The following is a 17671-nucleotide window of genomic DNA, read 5'->3' as shown; positions in this document are numbered from 1 at the left end:
CAAAATGTGTACTGTCCAATACTTTGCGGAAGTTATGAAGCCAATTGAGGAAAAATCTCACCTCCATGTTCTCTTCGATTTGGATGCCAAAAAGCTTAAAGTTGAGCTACCGAGACTCCAACTGGACTTTTTCGCTGATGCAGGGTCGCCTAAACTTTATTCTCGTCAGTTTCGAGGAATGTACGTGGATACAAATCAAGGAATTGGTACTCTTATAGGGCTAGAAAGCAAATTAGTCCTGAAAAGTGCGACGGACCGCCGCAAGGTTCTGATACCAAACGGCAAGCCGAGTTTGTCACGCGCGGCGTTGAAAGATCATGTTCGTGTGTCTATACCTTATGGAGTCTCCCGTAAAGTCCACCCTTACGATGTTGATACTCTTTTGCAAAGACTGGTGGACAATGGCAGCCTTCAGAGCAAGCTAATAGTCTGTCATCTCCATGCGCTCACATCGTATTGCTTGCCCGACGAACTCACTGGGAAGACTGGAACAGAGCAGGCCCTGTCCATCCTCCGCTCAGCCTCTCTTCGCTCCTTCGAGAGCCTCAAAATAGAAGACGCCAACAGACTGAAGGAAATTGCCGATTTGTCTCCAGAAAGAACATATTATCCAGAACGTTTGCAATGCATGGAGACGGTCCAGTGGAATAGCCAGCTGAGTTTCTTGTCTCAGGATAATGCTTTTCAGCCCCTCGTCCGAGAGATCTTCTCTCAGGCTGCCACTACACGAGTATTTTATCCTGGTGAGCACCGCAAGCTTCCAAGTCTCAAATCCAGCGACGCTTCTCTGAGAAACCGGTCCTCCATCCGGACAGCGAGCTTTCAGGTGGACGGGTTTGGCGGGGAAAATCACACCACAAACTCGGATGCCATCTATCGAAGCCGAGACAGAAAGTATCCCACCAAGGCGTCTACCCGGGTTTTTAAAATTGCCGAAATGTTGCTGAGAGATCAAATGAGTCTGATTAGCTCAGTGAACCCTGGCCTAGTGGAAGAACTGTGGAAGACTTTCTCGAGCGATGCTCAAGGCTCAGTGGGAAAGTTGTTGCAACAGCATTTATGCTACGGCTCTCGATGGATGAAAGGCCAAGGAGAAATAATTCAAGAGCTTTGGTGCCATCTACATTGTCTATTCGTCACACAATCGCCCTCACTAAACCGATTTCAAGTTTTGATGTGCCTCTGCACAATGGCGTTCTCACCAACAGCACATCTGCAAGCGATACAATGTCTTGCAGCGATCTTCAGAAATCCAGCACATTTCAATGTTTCGATCCCCGCCGAAAGTCGATATCAGCTTTCTGAGGGTCGCGAGGCCGAGCGATCCACGATAGAGAAAGTCGCCAGAGTACGTCTCATCTCGTTTGAAGACAGTCCAGAGTATCATCTACCTCGAGAAAGCGATGAAAATGTTAATCAACATCTGATCAGACGGAAACAAGCATTTAAAAGCAACCAGAACGATGCTATTCAAGAATTTGTCAGGGAAATTCATAGCCAATGGATCTGCAAAACCCCAACTGGCCCTCGCAGCCAAACCGCACATCTGAAGTCCCACAGCCTGATGAGGAGAATCTCAGAGATTTGGAAGATATGGTATCAAAATCACTGCTTCTACAAATATCTGCTTGAAGTTGTAGCGAAACTGGAGTCACTACCCGTCGTGGCGAGCAGTTCCACTGTGGCATTGGCGGCTTGCAGATCAGATCTGCAGCCACAGAGGCAACAGTCACGTATAACAAATCGCTCCATGTTTATATTTTCTACCCCATCAATACCAGAATTAGAACCAACAGAGTTAGATTTGTGTCGATCCAGTGCAGCGACCACTTCGAGCTCTCACAGATTAGTTTTGCTACTGGAACAATTGAGGGCGATTGCTTCATCCCAGCATGACAGCCAGCGCAAGTATGTTGACGAATTGGAGAAGAGCCTCAATGCTTTGGACAAATTGAAGGCATCACAAGAACTTACATTGCGGGGACAAAAGCTTCGCAACATATTTGATGATCACTTACACAGCTGCCACATCAATATGGACAGGATCTACACCGCACTACAGGTTGCAATCCGACACAGTCTTCAATCAAGCATTTGCGACAGACCACTCGAGATAACAGATGAAGAGTGGGATATCGCAACCACATTCATGGGTCCTCGTAGATCGTTTTCTATTCTACTTGGTAACCTTGTGCGAGCTCATTGGGTGCAGTTGTCACCAGAGTGGAAGGAAGCGCTAGTAGTGTTTGGGATTGCTGTCACCAAGCTGCAGCGTGCAGAGCGACTACTTCGAGCCGAAACCGATTCGGACACTTTGAAAGAATTGGTGAACTCCGGACATACTAATTGGAATCCGATGGACAGCCCAGAAAGCCTTTTGTTGGAGATTGAGAGCGGCATTTTGATTCGAGAAGTTCAAGAAGAAATTGCGTCCGAGATGAGAAACCCCAAAGAAGGAAAAAACGCGGTAATGCAGCTCAACATGGGCGAGGGAAAATCATCTGTCATTGTTCCTATTGTCGCTGCCTGCCTTGCAGATGGCTCGAGGCTCGTGCGTGTAGTTGTTGGAAAGCCGCAGGCTAAAGAGCTTCTACGAACACTTGTCTCCAAGCTGGGGGGTCTTCTCGGCCGTCGAGTTTTTCATATGCCTTTCAGCCGCTCACTACGTCTGAAATGTGATGATATCAAAAAGCTACATACACTCTATCAACAATGCATTGAACAAGGGGGCGTTTTGCTTGTGCAGCCGGAGCATATGCTGTCCTTCAAGCTTATGACGGTCGAGTACCAGTCTTTGTGCGGGAAAAGAAGCGCAGCCGCAGCTCTTGTTGATCTTTATCACTTTTTCCAGTCAAATTCGCGAGATATTGTGGACGAGAGTGATGAGAATTTCAGCCCCAAATTTGAGCTGATCTACACTATGGGGGAGCAGCGCTCCATCGAACTCAGCCCGGAACGCTGGACTATTTTGCAGCGTGTGCTAAATATCGTTCTAGAAATAGCACCGCTGGTACGTCGGAATATGCCTGGATCTATCGAGGTTACACATCAAAGTCGCGGGCACTTCCCCAGAACGCGTATTCTTCGCGCCGACGGCGGCTTACTCCTCCTACGTGAAGCTACACGGAAGATTTGTGCCACAGGGCTTCCAGGCCTACCGATTGGGCGTCAGAGCGATAGTATGAGAGAAGCTATATTTAATTACCTCATCGAAGAGAATTTGACAGTGGAGCAGGTGGCGTTGGTGGAAAAGAATGCCGGGTTTTTCACAGACTCTGTCAAAAGACCACTGTTCCTGCTACGGGGCCTTATTGCAGGCGGAGTCCTGCTCTTTGCGCTCCGTCAGAAGCGTTGGAGAGTTAATTATGGCTTGGATCCAAGCCGAACGCCGAGTACTAGACTTGCCGTACCTTACAGAGCGAAGGATAGCCCCTCCACGAGAGCAGAATTCAGTCACCCAGATGTAGTCATTCTGTTGACTTGCCTGAGCTATTATTACGAAGGCTTGACAGACGAGGCACTGTTCATGACGTTTGGCTATTTGATGAAATCTGATCAGTCAGAGACAGAGTATGATGAATGGATTGCGGATGCACCTGAACTGCCGAGTTCTTCCCGTCGACTAGAGGGAGTTAATCTCAAGGATGTGGACCATGTCACCCAGGAAGTATTTCCTCATCTCCGACAAGCGAAGAGCGTCATTGACTACTTTCTGTCTCACGTGGTATTTCCAAAAGAGATGAAAGAATTTTCACACAAGCTCTCCTCTTCAGGCTGGGATCTCGGCGCTCAAAAGCACCACGCGACGACGGGTTTCAGCGGAACAAACGACTCCCGCCACGTTTTGCCTCTAGAAGTGAAGCAGCTCGACATCCAGAAGCAACTCCATACCAACGCCCTGGTCCTCGAGAATCTCCTGCGGCCAGAGAATAGGGTCAAACTGTTGTTATCCGACGAGAGCCACTTGTCAGACACGGACCGTTTGCTTAAGTTTGTTGCAAACACTGAAAACGAAGTTCATGTCATTTTGGATGTTGGCGCTCAGGTACTAGAGCTCACAAACATTCAGGTAGCCAAACGATGGCTGGAGCTAGTGGCCGTCGATCAGAAACATGAAGCCGTCGTGTTTTTCGACGACGACGACGAAATTTGCGTCCTTGATCGCAGGGGGTCTGTGGAGAAGTTACAAACCTCGTCATACTCTAAGCAACTGGACCTGTGTCTGGTATTCTTGGACCAAGCACACACGAGAGGGACCGACTTGAAGCTCCCAGAGTACTATAGAGCTGCAGTGACGCTGGGACCTGACATTACAAAGGATAGGCTCGTACAAGGTAAGTTGCGATACCCAACAACCAGCAGTAACGTGACTGCTAATTATAATGTACAGCTTGTATGCGAATGCGAAAACTCGGTCATGGACAGTCGGTTGTGTTTTGCGTTGGAAGGGAAATGAACTCCCGCATTCGTCTGGTCACAAAAAAGCCACCACACCGCGGAATCGGAGTCGACGACGTGCTCATGTGGGCAGTCGCTGAGACTCATAGCGATTTACGACGATTGATGCCTCTCTGGTCTATCCAAGGATCTCGGTTCTACTATCACAAATCAGTCTGGGACAGTGCTACTGCTAAAAGTGGTATTACCTTGACTCAAAAGCTCGCAAAAGCGTTTCTGGAAGAAGAGGCGCAAACAATCGAAGACAAATATCGGCCACAAGCTCAAAATGCCGATGTCAAAGAAAAGTCGCTTTCATTTGGGGCACGGAGCTTCGGAGAGACCCTGCCTGCCTCGCTGACCGCGATCCAGAAACGCTGCGACGAGTTTGGCGTGTCTCACTTTCGTTCGGCCGCCCTACAAGAAGAGCAGGAGAAGGAGTTGGCACCTGAAATCGAGCAAGAGCGTCAAATTGAGCGGCCCTCTGTTACGTTTCCAGCTGCACACGAGCTGCACAAAGACGTGGTTAGCTTCGTACAAACGGGAAGCATCCCACCTGATTCAGCTGCGATTCGCCCAGCGTTCCTTGCCCTTGAAAATACGAGCGTAGGGGACCGGGTAGACCTGAAAGAATTTCCGGCCGACCTGCTTGCGACGGTGGACTATGCGCGGACAGTCCAACTGCCCGGTTCGAGGACCCGCGCGGACTCTTTTCAGCGGCCCATTCAATACATTCTCATTGGCGTCGACACTGGAAAAGCAGTCATCATCAGCCCGTATGAGGCGCATTATGCTCTTACGCAGCTCATGAACTCAGCCTCGCGCACACGGCTCCACGTATACGCGCCGCGAACGACCCTGGGCCTGGAGCCGCTGGACACACTTCGCCTCTACACCGTCCCGGAGACCGCCGAGGATGAGTGGCAGCTGCCGGACTGTCTGCGTCTGCAGCTGAACCTGTTTGCCGGGCAATTGTACTTTGGTTCCTACCAGGACTACGCAGATACGTGCGACATGCTGGGCCTCGCGTGGCGGCCGCTTACCGCCGCCGACGGGCCCGTCACTGTCGAAATGGACGGCTTCATCGTCGGAGGAGGCAAGTCTGCGTTCACCAAGAGTCCGGTGCAGGGCATCAGGGTGCTCATGTGCACACTGCGACGCGACTCCCGGGATATCAGCAAGACGCATTGGGGCCGCATCCTAGGAGGAGAGTTCTTGACAGAGGCGGATTTTGCTAGTTGAAGGAAAAGGGACATGTGCGAGGTGATGATTGCGTTCGAAGACGCGGAGATTCTTCTTTTCGTTTTTTGCTCAAGTCTTTTTGGTCAAGGGAATTTTTTTGAAGGGAGACGATTGAATAGCAAAATTGGATGAGGCCAAGTTTGGAGACGGTGCAGGGAATGTGGATTTCTATGAAAAACGATCGATTGCGGCTATGGATTTCAAATTTTTTTTGACAGAGTTTATGTACAAAGAGAAGACAAAAACACGGCGTATCAGAATGATGCATCCAAGATAGACACCGAGTCACTTTCATCTAGTTGCACAGAGAATTTAATTTTGACGAATGAATGAATACACAAGAGTTGCCTTCCCTATTTTGTGACCTCGTTTGGGCCTTTCCCACGCCATGCCTGCCTATCTAATGTCTATGCAATCGCGCCGCGCCATAACGTATGAAGGTAAAAATTTCGCTCTAAAAAGTACATTGGGTATAAGTGTGATTGAGTCTCGCCAGCAGAGTAGCAAAACCACCTTTTTTTTAAAAAAAAAAAGAATTCAATTTCGCGTGCTTCCCGGTTCAAAAAGCCGAAGCCGCTTTCAAGCAGCGGCGTTGACGACGGCAATGGGCGCGACGGTGACGGGGAGGGGTTGCTCGCTCGGGTCCAGCTCGCCCTTGATGACCTCCTCGCCGTCCTCGACCTGCTCGGCGACGGACTTGCCGGTGGCGTCCTCGCCGGCGTCGCCCAGGCCGATGACGTCGATCCAGGCCCAGTTGTCGACGACGTCGCTGCCGCTGCGGTCAAAGATGGCCTTGTCGTCGAGGATGCCGTCGGCAGGATGCGCGAGCCCCCTCTCGGCTGCCGGGACGTTGTCCTTGCTGCTCTTGCCGGCGTCGAGCTTGGCGCCGAGCTTGGCGTCGACGTGGGAGCCGTCCACCAGGTCGCCGCTGTAGGTGCGGGCGACGGGGATGCCGTTGGCGCGGAGGAGCTGCAGCTGGGCGCGCAGGTTGAGGCGCAGGGCGCGCTCGGGCTGCTCGGCGTCAAAAATCTTCTTGGTGAGGAACGGGAAGAGGATGCCAAAGTCGGACTGGCTGAGGTGGGCCGAGTTGACGACGTAGAAGAAGTTGGGCTCGACGTGCTTCATGCCGCTCTCCGTCTCAAAGGTCTGGGGGCCGACGACCTTGGTGGTCGGGTCGGGGGAGAGCAGGCGGGCCTTGACGTGGAGGTGTTCCTTCCACTTGAAAAAGACCTCGGACTCGACGGCGAGCAGGCCGGTGCCGCCGGGGGCGGACGAGGTGTCGGCGTAGACGGGGAGCGGGAGGTCGTAGAGGGGCGCCGAGTTGGGGGCGAGGAGTGGCAGGCACCACATGTCGAGCAGCATGGTGACGTTGTTTTCGGTGATTTGCCTGCGGATGCTGCTGTCCTTGGCGGGGGTGAAGAGGGGCCTCTCCATGGCGGCGACGGCAGGAACGTCGGCGTAGTAGGTGCTCTTGAGGAGCTGGTAGACGGTGGCGGCGCCAAAGGAGTGGCCGGCAAAGATGATGCTGCCGGGGCGCTTGACGTCGAGGGCGCCGGCGAACTGGTCGAGGCTCGGGGTGGAGAGGTTGAGGTTGGTGAAGGGCTCGCCCGAGTCCATGGCCTGGACGGCCTCGTGGACCAGGCCCATCTCCCAGAGGCGGATGCGCAGCTGGTCCTCGCGGGCCTCGTAGACCTCGGGGGAGACGACGTGGGAGATGCGGTTGTAGGGGACCTCGCGGCGGGTGTTTGCGGTGAAGAAGCGGTTCATCTGATCCTTGAGGCGGATGTAGGTGACGACGGCGCTACCGTCGCGGTGCTCCGGGCAGAAGACGACGACGCCGTGGGAGGCGAGGGAGCCGGCAATGTACGAGTACGAGGTGCGGTTGCCGCCGAGGCCGTGGGAGAAGATCATGGTGGGCCAGCGCTTGTTGTCGTTGCCGTTGCCGGCGGCGGCGGCGGGTAGAAGCTTGGCGTTTTTATGAACGGGAATGGTGGTGTAATGAAGATGTCGTGGAATGAAGCTGCGTGGAGGAAAAGTTTGTTAGCGATGATGGCAACGAAACAGATGTGGAGGGGATGAATGGGTTTGACCCTTCCCCGCTGGCTGGGGAGGCCAGCGCGGGCTCGACAAGAAGAAGAAGAAGCTTACGACAGGACGCCAGCCAGCATCTGGTTGATGCCGACAAACTGGGTGTAGGCGGAGACGTGGTTGCGCTGGGGCGCGGGCAGCCAGCTGATGCGCTTCTCGGCGGACTCGGGAACGGCGGGGTAGAAGACGCGGTACTGGACCGTCTCGATGCCAGCGGCGGCGGCGTTGGCGGGCGCCGGGCTCGGCGAGGGCAGGTCGGCGACGGGGATCTCGACGTCCATGGTGCCGACCTTGTAGGGGCCGGTGTACTCGGGAAAGGCGGGAACGGGATTGAGCTTGGCGAGGTAGGCGGCCAGCCTGCTGGTGTTGGAGGAGGGGTTGGCGTCGGCCATGGCGAACGGCTTTGGCAGCGGCAACGGTAACGATGATGTCGGTGGTGTTGTGGCGATGTGGTGTTGCTGTGTTGGTGTGCGTATGGGCGGGCTGGTGCCGTGATGGTGATGATGATGACGATGACGTGGTGGTCGAGTCCGTTTGGGGTTTCAGATGACGAGCCAGGAATAAGGATTCATGTACCAGCAATCTGCGAAATAGAAAAGCCCGAGTATTGGAAAAGAAGAAAGAGGCCAGGAGAAAAGAAAGAATAGAGGAATGTATGTATGGACAAGAGAATGGCCAAAGAAAAAGCTGGAAAGGGGAAAAAGGACAAGAAGGGGGGGGTTAGGAGGAGACGGCGGTGTTGGTGTTGGTGTTGGTGGTGGTGATGACGTTAAAAAGGCCGGCCAATGGAACAAGTTAGGACAATAAAAAAAAAGAAGAAGAAGAAGAGGAAGAAAAAGAAGAAGTGGAAGAGAAGAGGGAACAAAAAAAGACTGCGCCCAAGCAAAGAAAAAAGTCTTCATTCCAATTGGATCGAGGACTTGAGGGCGGCAAGTAAGTAACTTAACTTATTAGAGACGGAGAGCAAACGGGGGCACTTTGGGGGCAGATTACGGAGTACCCAAACGGCGCGAGTGACAAGCAGTGACGCAATGCTTTTTGGTGGCGGAGCTGCGAAACGGCCAAGTACCAGGCCAGAACAAGGGACTTTGTTTGGACGCTAAAAAATGGGACAAAGGGCGCAGTGCCTACTTACACTTCCCGCCCCCCTGTATCTTGGTGGTTAAGGGGGGGCCGCCAGTTGTTTTACAGCACACGTCAGCGTCTTGGTACTAAACCACCTAGGTACCGGGGTAGGTGCCAGGGCGCTTGAAGACTACAGTACCGTAATACACGGCAGCCATGCGCTCGAAAACCGAGGCATTCTACAAAGTAAGAGAACATGGTGTGTGGTCACGACAGCACACACTACCTCTAGCAAGTGAAAAAAAAAAAAAATCACACAGAGACCGAATGGACCCAAATTTTGCTCCAGATTCGTCACGCGACAAGTTTCCTGTCCTTGGATGGCGCTGCATAATCATGGCGGGAAAGGTTTTTCATCAGTGCAAAAAAAAAGTCTAATGTTACGGTGCCCTGACGGAGCAAAGAGGCTAAGCCGTCTTTCTTCACCGAAGGTAGCTTTCTGGTGGGGCAAAAAAGCCCTTTCTAAGCCCACCATAAATAACGACGGGCTTTAAGTAGGTACTTACTTATTGGCCCAGACCAAAACAGAGAAAACGGAGAGCCAGCCCGGAGTTTATAAATCAAGCATGGGCGGACACAAAAATGGCAACGGGGACCCGCACCCGCCGGACATGCCGCAGTCGATGCGACTTGGTACATCACCGAAGAAACAAAACTTCGCACTCGAAGCAGAAAGGAAGAAAAAAAACCTGCTGCAGTTTGCTTGTAGCGCCATATGCTGTTGCATAATTATGGCCCAGTCGAGGCAGCTTATTGTGTGAACCACGTCCGCCCTTGTTACCAAACCCCGTTCTACCTTATCCGTGACGGCCGATTCAATGCCCTTGTCCCGGCCACACGACCCTGATTTCATCATTTATTATTAGTTACGGAGTGCTCTGTATGCCATCTTTCTTGTGATGGCCACGTTGCCATAGCCAAAAGACTCCAAAAAGAGCCATCCGCCATCCTGACCAAAAAAAAAAAAAGCAATGCGCGCCTCTACCACATCAACTGGCCTCCTCCAACACCCCCGATATCCCAAGTCAGTAGTACCGTTCAACAACGCCCCCCCCCCCCCCCCCCCCGTTTTTTCCCCCTCACGGCGTCCACAGCATCAGGTAAATCTCGGCGTCGCCCTGCGGCGTCGCGATCCGCAGCGCCTCCAGGACCTCGAAGCCCAGCTTGTCGTAGAAGCCGCGCGCGTCCCCCGTCGCGTCCACGTACACGGGGCGGCCGTCCCGCGCCGACCGCGCCGCGCCCCAGGCCGTCATGGCGCGCGCGTAGCCCCGGCCCTGCCGCGCCCGCCGCACCCCCATCATGTCCAGGTACCAGTGCGGCCGGCCCTGCATCCGCGCCCGCCGCGCCCCCATGACCTGCGCGTACAGCGCCGTCGCCACCGCCGGCTCCCCCTCGGCCGGGTAGCAGCACGAGGTCGACGGCTCCGGAAGGGGCGCCCCCGGCCGCGTCCACTTGAGAAAGCCCTGGATGACCTCGGTCTCGGCCTGCTCCTCTTGTGTGCTGCCGCTGCCGCTGCCGTCGTCGGGCGTCGTCGCAGCGCTGGCCGGCTCCGTCACCACCAACCACACGGCGTCGGGCTCCTCCATTTCCTCCCTCACCGTCTCCGTCCAGTATTCCGTAGACGACGCCACCCCGCGCGGAAACACTTGCCGGCTAAAGATTTCGTCCCGGAACGAGTCCATGTAGACGTCGACGATGCCGGTAATGTCGGCCGTGGTAGCCTGCCGCATCGTCGCGCCGCAAGGTAGCTTGGCCGTTATCATGCTGTTGGGTAGTTTGCGTGTTCCTGCGGTTGCTCGTTTGAATGCTGCGAAATGGGCCCCCCGATTGAGTCGCCAACGGTGGAGGGATCCGTTCCCTTTTTCTCTTTTTTCAACAACAACGGAGAATCAAATTACTTCTGACAAAGAGCGCCAGCTCGATAGCTCGAGCATCCATGTCGCAAAGCTTACATTGTAGTCGTGGTTATAGGTAGTTAGGTAGATAGCTTCGTTTGCCCCGCGCAAGCTTCGCTTTACTTCCCGTTTTGGGCTCGCCGGCTCAGACAAGGCAGAGCGTCATGCGCAAACGAGCTTCCAATTCGGACGTTGCCCATCAACACGACAAATACCCAACAAACGTCCCCGAGGCAGATATTCGATTACATAATTCCTTTATTGACTCATCTTTTTTTTTAACATGTTGCTTTCGATGTCGTCCAAGCTCATCATCAGTCACCTGGCCCCGCCTCCACATCCGTGAATCGTATCCACGATTTGTCTGCGGCGGCCCCACGGCGGAGAACTGGCAAGCCAATTTGTCTCTTTTGCACGGTGAACCACTCTACCACGCGCCACACTGCGTGAAAGAACCTGTAATGCCGCTTTCGAGAGGCTGATGAACCACTTGACGCTTCCTATTCGACGTTTTACGGCTGACGGGGATGAAAAAAAAGCGCCCATGGCATTGCGCGCCCTTGCGTCGACCACGCCGTCGTCGTCATCGCGACATGTTATAAAGAACCATCATCTTCCATCACCCATTGACCTCGCCCTTCATCATCATCACTCTTACCGCTACAGCCTCATTCATCACAGCAGCTCCTCTGCCCAACAAGCTCGTCGCTCCCTCCCTTGCTCACATCTGCTACCGCCACCCTCGCCAAGAACACACGCCACCCTCGCCGCCATGTCTTCCTCCCCTTCCTCCACCACCACCAACGACTTTGCCAAGGCCCTCAAGGCTCTCCACAAGCCCGGCCGGCCGCTCATCGTCCCCAACGTCTGGGACGCGCCCTCGCTGTACGCGGTCGCCTCGCTCAACGACAACGGCGGTGGTGGTGAGAAGCGGCCCGTCGCCGCCGTCGCCACCGCCTCGTGGGCGCTCGCGCACGCCCGCGGCGCCGCCGATGAGGACCTGACGGCGGAGCAGAACCTGGCCGCCGTGCGGGCGCTCGCCCCGCTGGCCGCCGCCGCCGGCCTGCCGCTGTCGGCGGACCTGCAGGACGGCTACGGCGCGCGCATCGACGACGTCTTCACCGCCGCCGCGTCGGCCGGCGTCGCCGGCGCCAACCTCGAGGACAGCATCCCCGCGGCGGGCTACGGCCGCGGCCTCGAGGGCTCGCTCTACAGCAAGGCCGACGCCGTCGCCCGCGTCCGCGCCGCCCTCGGCGCCGCCGCCGCCGCCGGCGTGCCCGACTTTGTCGTCAACGCCCGCTGCGACGTCTTCAGGCTCGACGACGCGCCGGGGCTCGACGACGCGACGCGCATGCGCGAGGCCCTCGACCGCGGCAGGGCCTACCTCGCCGCCGGCGCCACCACCGTCTTCTTCTGGGGCGGCGGCGCCCGCGGCCTCAGCACCGCCGAGGTGCGCACCCTCGTCGCCGAGCTCGGCGGTCGCGTCGCCGTGCTGCTGACCAAGAGGGACGGTGCCCTCTCAACGGCCGAGCTGGCTGATATTGGCGTCGCCAGAATCAGCGTCGGGCCCTCGCTGTACCTGGCGGCCATGAATGCCGTCAAGACCAATGCCGCCCAAATTCTCGGCGGCGGTGGTCTCATATAAGTCAGATTGCAAAAATTGTACTATATTAAGTTTCACAGAATAGTAATAGCGACCAATTGAATCAAGTAAAATACCAATGCCCATGCACCAGACGACAGTGTCTGGGCCGGCGCCCAACAAAACGATATTTTCATCCCTACCAACACCAGTGCTAAAGGCTACGCAATTTGCTTGTATGCATGCCTCAAAGGCCAAATTTGACAACAATGTCTCCGTCTCAAAGTTACTGGCGCAGCTTGTTCGCCAACGCCTTGTACGACGCATTGTGTTTGACGCCATACTCGATGCGCGCCACCTCGTCCACGAGCGGCATGCAACCAAATGCCTCGGCGAAGCGATTCAGACACTCGCTCCTTGCCTCTGAATTTCCTCTCAAATGGCGAAGCCCAGCCAACGGATCCAAGTTTACATACTGCTCCGAGCCGCGCACGAGCAGCGGGCCACCCATGCTCACCCCTCTCGAGTCGGGTACTGTCAGCCTCGCTGCCGCCACGAAATTGAGGGCAATATCCTCGCAGTTCAAAGACTTGTCCACATGGTCCCGCATCTTTTGTATCGGGCCAAATTCTGAGTTGTACGCGTCCAGCACCGACACGTCCACAAAGGCCAGGTTGGTCAACACCATGGCATATCTGCCGCCGGGGCGACACAGGCTGTACTCCCAGCGCCCGGCGGGATCGATGCGTGCGCAACGGGCGATTGCGCCCGTCACACGGTCGCGACCGAAGCGACGCCACATGTCAAAAACGAACTCTAGGTCCCCGGGGCGGTAGAAGACGTCGTCGTTGGAGAGCAGCACGGCGCGCGTGCGGTACGACGGGTCGTTCCAGAGCTTCTCGTTGGGGCTGTTGCGTGATGGCTTCCGGTAGCGCACCTCGACGCTGTGCGAGGAGACGTAGTTTTTGGGCATGTCCTCATCATGGTTGTTCCAGATGACGACGACTTCCAGCAGCGAGGGAATCCTATTGCTGAGCAGCATGTCGAGCGTGCGCCGGAGCTCCTTTGTTTTGTTAACCGTGGACAGGGCAATTCTGGTTCATGTTAGCAGCGAATATAATGAATCTCGTTGGCTAAAAGGAAAGAAAAACACAACCTACGTAAAACGGTCATCGAGAAGGTCGCGGTGGTTTCCCTCTGTCAGATTCCACGTCTTCGCCCATGCGATGCGCTCGCCATGGCTGCAGCGACCAACCTGCGGCGTAAACACATGCTGCTCGTCTCGGTAGAGATGCAGCGCGCTGCCTCTGCCGCCGCTGGCAGCTACAAGTAGTATATAGACGACGAGAGGAAATGCGACGACGACGCCAATGAGGGAGAGTCCGCGGCAGGGCCGCGAGAACGACAATAGGCCGCACTGGTTCACCATGATTGGCAGAGCATTTCAAGTGGGTGTGGGAAGGAAGACGACTTGACGGATGTAAATTATATGTTTGAGAGCAGAAAGGGAAAGAGCGACACACGATGAGCAAGGTGCAGGATCATGACGGGTATGTCGCAAAGACAATTGAGGCCACTTTTTGCAAAGTTGCGAGTCGTGTCACGCACCCACCTGCCTTTCTCCCTTTCAACTGGCCACCGTATAACCCCTTTCTCGAACAAATTAAACTTTGACCCGATGAATACTCTCTTGACAAAAATCAGACCCCGCCATACGTATCTCTAGCCGCATTGCTTTTGCGCATTTTCCTGGGGCCAATGAAGAATAACGATATACAGGCACCGCTCGTCTATTCCATGAAGCCTGGTAGCCAAGTCATCAGTAACATCATAGTTCTATTTTGTATTGGCTCTTAATGGAACATCACAAGTCCCATCATACACTTGCCCAGCTGCAGGTGTGTCTCAAGTCGGCAACTGCTGAATCTGTAGCAGCCCTTGTCGTCTTCGGCTTCTAACGCATGCCCAAATGCACCCGTCCTACTGCGGATGCATATAGGGCTATTCTCGGTTTGAACAACATTGACTTTGTCGAAATTGTCCATGCAGACTTCAAGTTCGGGTTACATCACGCACCTCCAAAGCAACTCTGTCGAAATAGCATCATGCGAACCAGCCTGCGCAGAACTGTTTGTACACTCGGCATTCTCAGTACTCTCACTAATTTCATTACCCTGCGGCATCACGTACCATCTCGCCGCTCCGGACGTAGACGCTGCTGATGGCCCACGGCGGTGCCAACAGCTGACACGGATAGGATGCTGCCGCTATAACTGAATTTATGAGTAGCTTGTTCTTGTGATATGCTCCCTAATCCAGCACGTTGTAACTTTTAAAGAAGCGAGAATGACTCAATGCTGGTAATGCACTTGAGACGGCTATTTAGATCATATTTTGTTGCATGATAACCGATACCGGGCTCAATGAACGCAAGACAAGTTTGAGGATCAAGAGTATAGGGTAGCTAACAGTGGGCGATTACAAAGTCCGCTTCTCGGAAAGGCCCACGTATCCCGCGCACTCCGCGGCGCGAAATCCTACCACCCAGTGCATCCTGCATCTCTATTCTCTTGCCCAGGGCACACAAGTTCAACCCCAGAGGGCCTCTTTTGCGGTGTGTGTGACGTACAGTGGCCGAACAGTTGGGGTGCTCATGATGGAGTCGCCCAGTGTCGTGCCTCGCGCGGTATGTCGGCCGCCACCAATGCCGCGACGGACTCTTGGAATCAGGAAATACTGACCCCAGCAATATTGCACAATGCCTACTAGTGCAACAATTGCCGGGTCCGCAAGGTGCGAGCCCTCTCCCGCCCTTCCACGTGCTACCCGCCATCTCGGAAGCACTGGGCCCTGAAGACTTGGACGTGCTGGGGACGCGAAAAGCACAAAGGGGGCTTGGTGCAGTTATATTGATGCAAAGAATGGAGTGCAGATCAGGTGCAACCGAGAATACCCGTGCTCCAACTGCCTTACCTCGCGCATTCAGTGCCAGCCCGGAGCGCGCGCCGGGCGTCCCGCGGCCGTGGCGCCGGCCTCGGCGTAAGTTACACAGCTCTCATCAGAGTCGGCGGGCACCCGTCTTCGCTCGGGGGACTCTGCCCTCCAAGATTCCGGTTTTCACACACGGATACAAACGCGAACTCGCTATTTTATTACCCTAGTTTCTATCCATCTAAATCAATCGCTCCGTGCTCTTCCTTTTCCCACTGTGCAGCACCGCAGGCTAATCTTGAACCACTCCGACGGGGGAGGCGTGGCGTCCCGTCTTGCCCCTTTCCCCCCAGGATGTGGATATCTACATAGTACCGCAAGCCCCTTCAAGGAACTACAGGAGCGCATAGCTCGTCTTGAACAAGCTCTCGAAAAGCTCTCGACCTCGCCATCGCCTGGTTGTTCCATTGACCTCAACGCCACCAGTCGAGATGGACGCAGCTCATCCGTCGCACCTGCACCCCCCGCCCAAAAGACTTGGACCGAGTCGACAGGATTTGTCGAGCGCGATCCATCCTTTGAGCGCCAGTCGTACCTCGCCAGCCAGATCGCCGAGCTCGCTCATCCAGGCAGCTCAGAGTCCCGTGAGGTCGCTGACGAGCTCAGGACGCTGAGCGACGTGAGCAGCGTGCCGGCGTCGTCCAACACCAGCCGCAACGCGGCTCTCGCGGGGCTCAGATCAGATCATGTCCTCAAGAGAGAACAGGTCCCCTCCAGCTTTGTGCTCAAAATCATACGCTACCTCGAAAGCAGGGTGAAGAATGGTATTGCGACACCAATCATTTTGCGGTTGCCCGGAGCTTAGTCACTGACAAGCACGCAGGTACTAAACCTTTGTTACTCATTGTTCATCCAATACCCAGCCTGGACCTTTTGAAGAATCTATGTCAGCACGTCTACTTTCCTCTCGACCCCATGACGACGGGTGAACTCACATTGTTCAACGCTTTGCTGTACTTTGCCATTTGGGAAGTACAGTCGCGTGGTGATAGTGATATTGATGCGGAGGAGCTGGCCAAGTATCGCCGAATAACCGATGCCAACTTTAACCAGGGTGTTGAGGATGCTGAAATCATCGCCATTGCAAACTACGAGAATGCCTTGACGTTGTGTCTCGCTGTATGTATCACCGTGCTCAGTGAATGGTCAAAATACTAACTAGCAACGAGGCTTATTATGCTCACACCCTCGGCGACATTGTCCGTCACCAAGCCGTAGTGTCAGCTGCCGCTCGACACTGCGTGCAGCTAGGATACCATAGAAATGACAAGGGTCAGCTCTCTCCCGAAGAGTCACATAAGCGACGGCTGCTTTTCTGGCACGTCTACATCTCCGAGCTCGGGCTTACACTACGTCTTGGCCGCGCCGCCGTCATCCAAGATTTCGACGTGGATGTCCCTCAGCTCAACATCTCCTCGGACCCACGCCAGGCCGTCTGGGATGAGTCTCTACGATCCTTTACCCTTTTCTCCCGTATTCAGAGTAAAATTTACCGCAAGATTTACTCCCCGGGCGCCATTGCTACGCTGACCGCCGAGCCCTTGAAGCGGCAGGCCCGTGTCGTCAAATATGCCGCCGAGCTCAACCAGTGGTACATGGAGTGGAACCAAATCAATAGCAACGATGCCTACTACCCCATGGTGCACCAGCACACGTTCATGGCTGTTGAGGTCATCTACTACTCAGTGCTGACATTGCTGCACCGCGGCAGCACCGATTCCAACTCGCCGTCGGACATTTCGCCCCAGTGCTTCGTGGCCGCTCGGCAGGGCCTAGAGTCGCATCTACGCATATTTCCCGCCGTGCTTGCCCAGGGACCTGGAACGGTATCGTACTATGGTGTTTGGTAAGCTGTACACTCAACGCGTGCTGCCTCGCGTACTGATAATGGTAGGATTTTCATGTATTCGTCTTTCACGCCCTACGTCGTCACTTTCCTGCACAGCATCGCCAACACGGACATCAACGACTTGGCACTACTAAAAAGTGTGCTCGATACTCTGGACGATATCGGCGCTGGGTATGAGCTCGTGCACCGTCAAAAGACGCTGTGCGCGGCGCTGTATCGTATCGCAAATGCCTTCATCGAGTCACGCCAACGCCTGCAGAATGGTGGAAGCCATAGCAACGACGAACAGAGCGTCATGGATCACCAAGCGTTTGTGACGACTGCTGAGCAGACGCTCAACCTACCGCTCCAGCCAGACACAATTCAGGAATGGGGTAACTTTGATACGATTGTAGAGGACTGGGAGTCACAGTACTTTAACCAGCAGTCGCTCGTGTTGGGCACTTCGCTGGATCAATAGAC

At 54.8% G+C, this 17671-nt stretch overlaps 6 protein-coding genes across 6 annotated transcripts; 3 read left to right on the top strand and 3 right to left on the bottom strand.

The window, feature by feature from the left end:
• Nucleotides 1-2482: 2482 nt before the first annotated feature.
• On the top strand, nt 2483-5679 carry V2A60_000821 (DUF3638 and DUF3645 domain-containing protein; the record flags this gene model as incomplete). Its single annotated transcript, XM_083252188.1, has 2 exons — nt 2483-4334; nt 4391-5679. The coding sequence occupies 2 exons, from the start codon at nt 2483-2485 to the stop codon at nt 5677-5679; spliced, it is 3141 nt and encodes a 1046-aa protein (XP_083108314.1).
• A 579-nt stretch (nt 5680-6258) lies between these two features.
• Nucleotides 6259-8159, bottom strand: V2A60_000820 (platelet-activating factor acetylhydrolase; the record flags this gene model as incomplete). The annotated part of the gene is made up of 2 exons (XM_083252187.1): nt 6259-7699; nt 7828-8159. 2 exons carry the CDS (start codon nt 8157-8159, stop codon nt 6259-6261), a joined length of 1773 nt encoding a protein of 590 aa, XP_083108313.1.
• A 1812-nt stretch (nt 8160-9971) lies between these two features.
• Nucleotides 9972-10655, bottom strand: V2A60_000819 (acyl-CoA N-acyltransferase; the record flags this gene model as incomplete). Its single annotated transcript, XM_083252186.1, has 1 exon — nt 9972-10655. The coding sequence occupies one exon, from the start codon at nt 10653-10655 to the stop codon at nt 9972-9974; it is 684 nt and encodes a 227-aa protein (XP_083108312.1).
• Nucleotides 10656-11559: 904 nt separating this feature from the next.
• Nucleotides 11560-12432, top strand: V2A60_000818 (phosphoenolpyruvate phosphomutase-domain-containing protein; the record flags this gene model as incomplete). The annotated part of the gene is made up of 1 exon (XM_083252185.1): nt 11560-12432. One exon carries the CDS (start codon nt 11560-11562, stop codon nt 12430-12432), a length of 873 nt encoding a protein of 290 aa, XP_083108311.1.
• A 223-nt stretch (nt 12433-12655) lies between these two features.
• Nucleotides 12656-13798, bottom strand: V2A60_000817 (uncharacterized protein; the record flags this gene model as incomplete). Its single annotated transcript, XM_083252184.1, has 2 exons — nt 12656-13463; nt 13530-13798. 2 exons carry the CDS (start codon nt 13796-13798, stop codon nt 12656-12658), a joined length of 1077 nt encoding a protein of 358 aa, XP_083108310.1.
• Nucleotides 13799-13893: 95 nt separating this feature from the next.
• V2A60_000816 (fungal specific transcription factor domain-containing protein) lies at nt 13894-17669 on the top strand (the record flags this gene model as incomplete). Its single annotated transcript, XM_083252183.1, has 5 exons — nt 13894-13919; nt 15673-16124; nt 16184-16479; nt 16530-17206; nt 17255-17669. The coding sequence occupies 5 exons, from the start codon at nt 13894-13896 to the stop codon at nt 17667-17669; spliced, it is 1866 nt and encodes a 621-aa protein (XP_083108309.1).
• Between the last annotated feature and the right edge of the window lie 2 nt (nt 17670-17671).

This window comes from Cordyceps javanica, chromosome 1 (genome assembly GCF_051103115.1).
Source record: "Cordyceps javanica chromosome 1, complete sequence".
Lineage (NCBI taxonomy): Eukaryota > Fungi > Ascomycota > Sordariomycetes > Hypocreales > Cordycipitaceae > Cordyceps > Cordyceps javanica.
The sequence above is the reverse complement of the archived record's forward strand: the minus strand, read 5'-3'. Positions and strand labels throughout refer to the sequence as shown.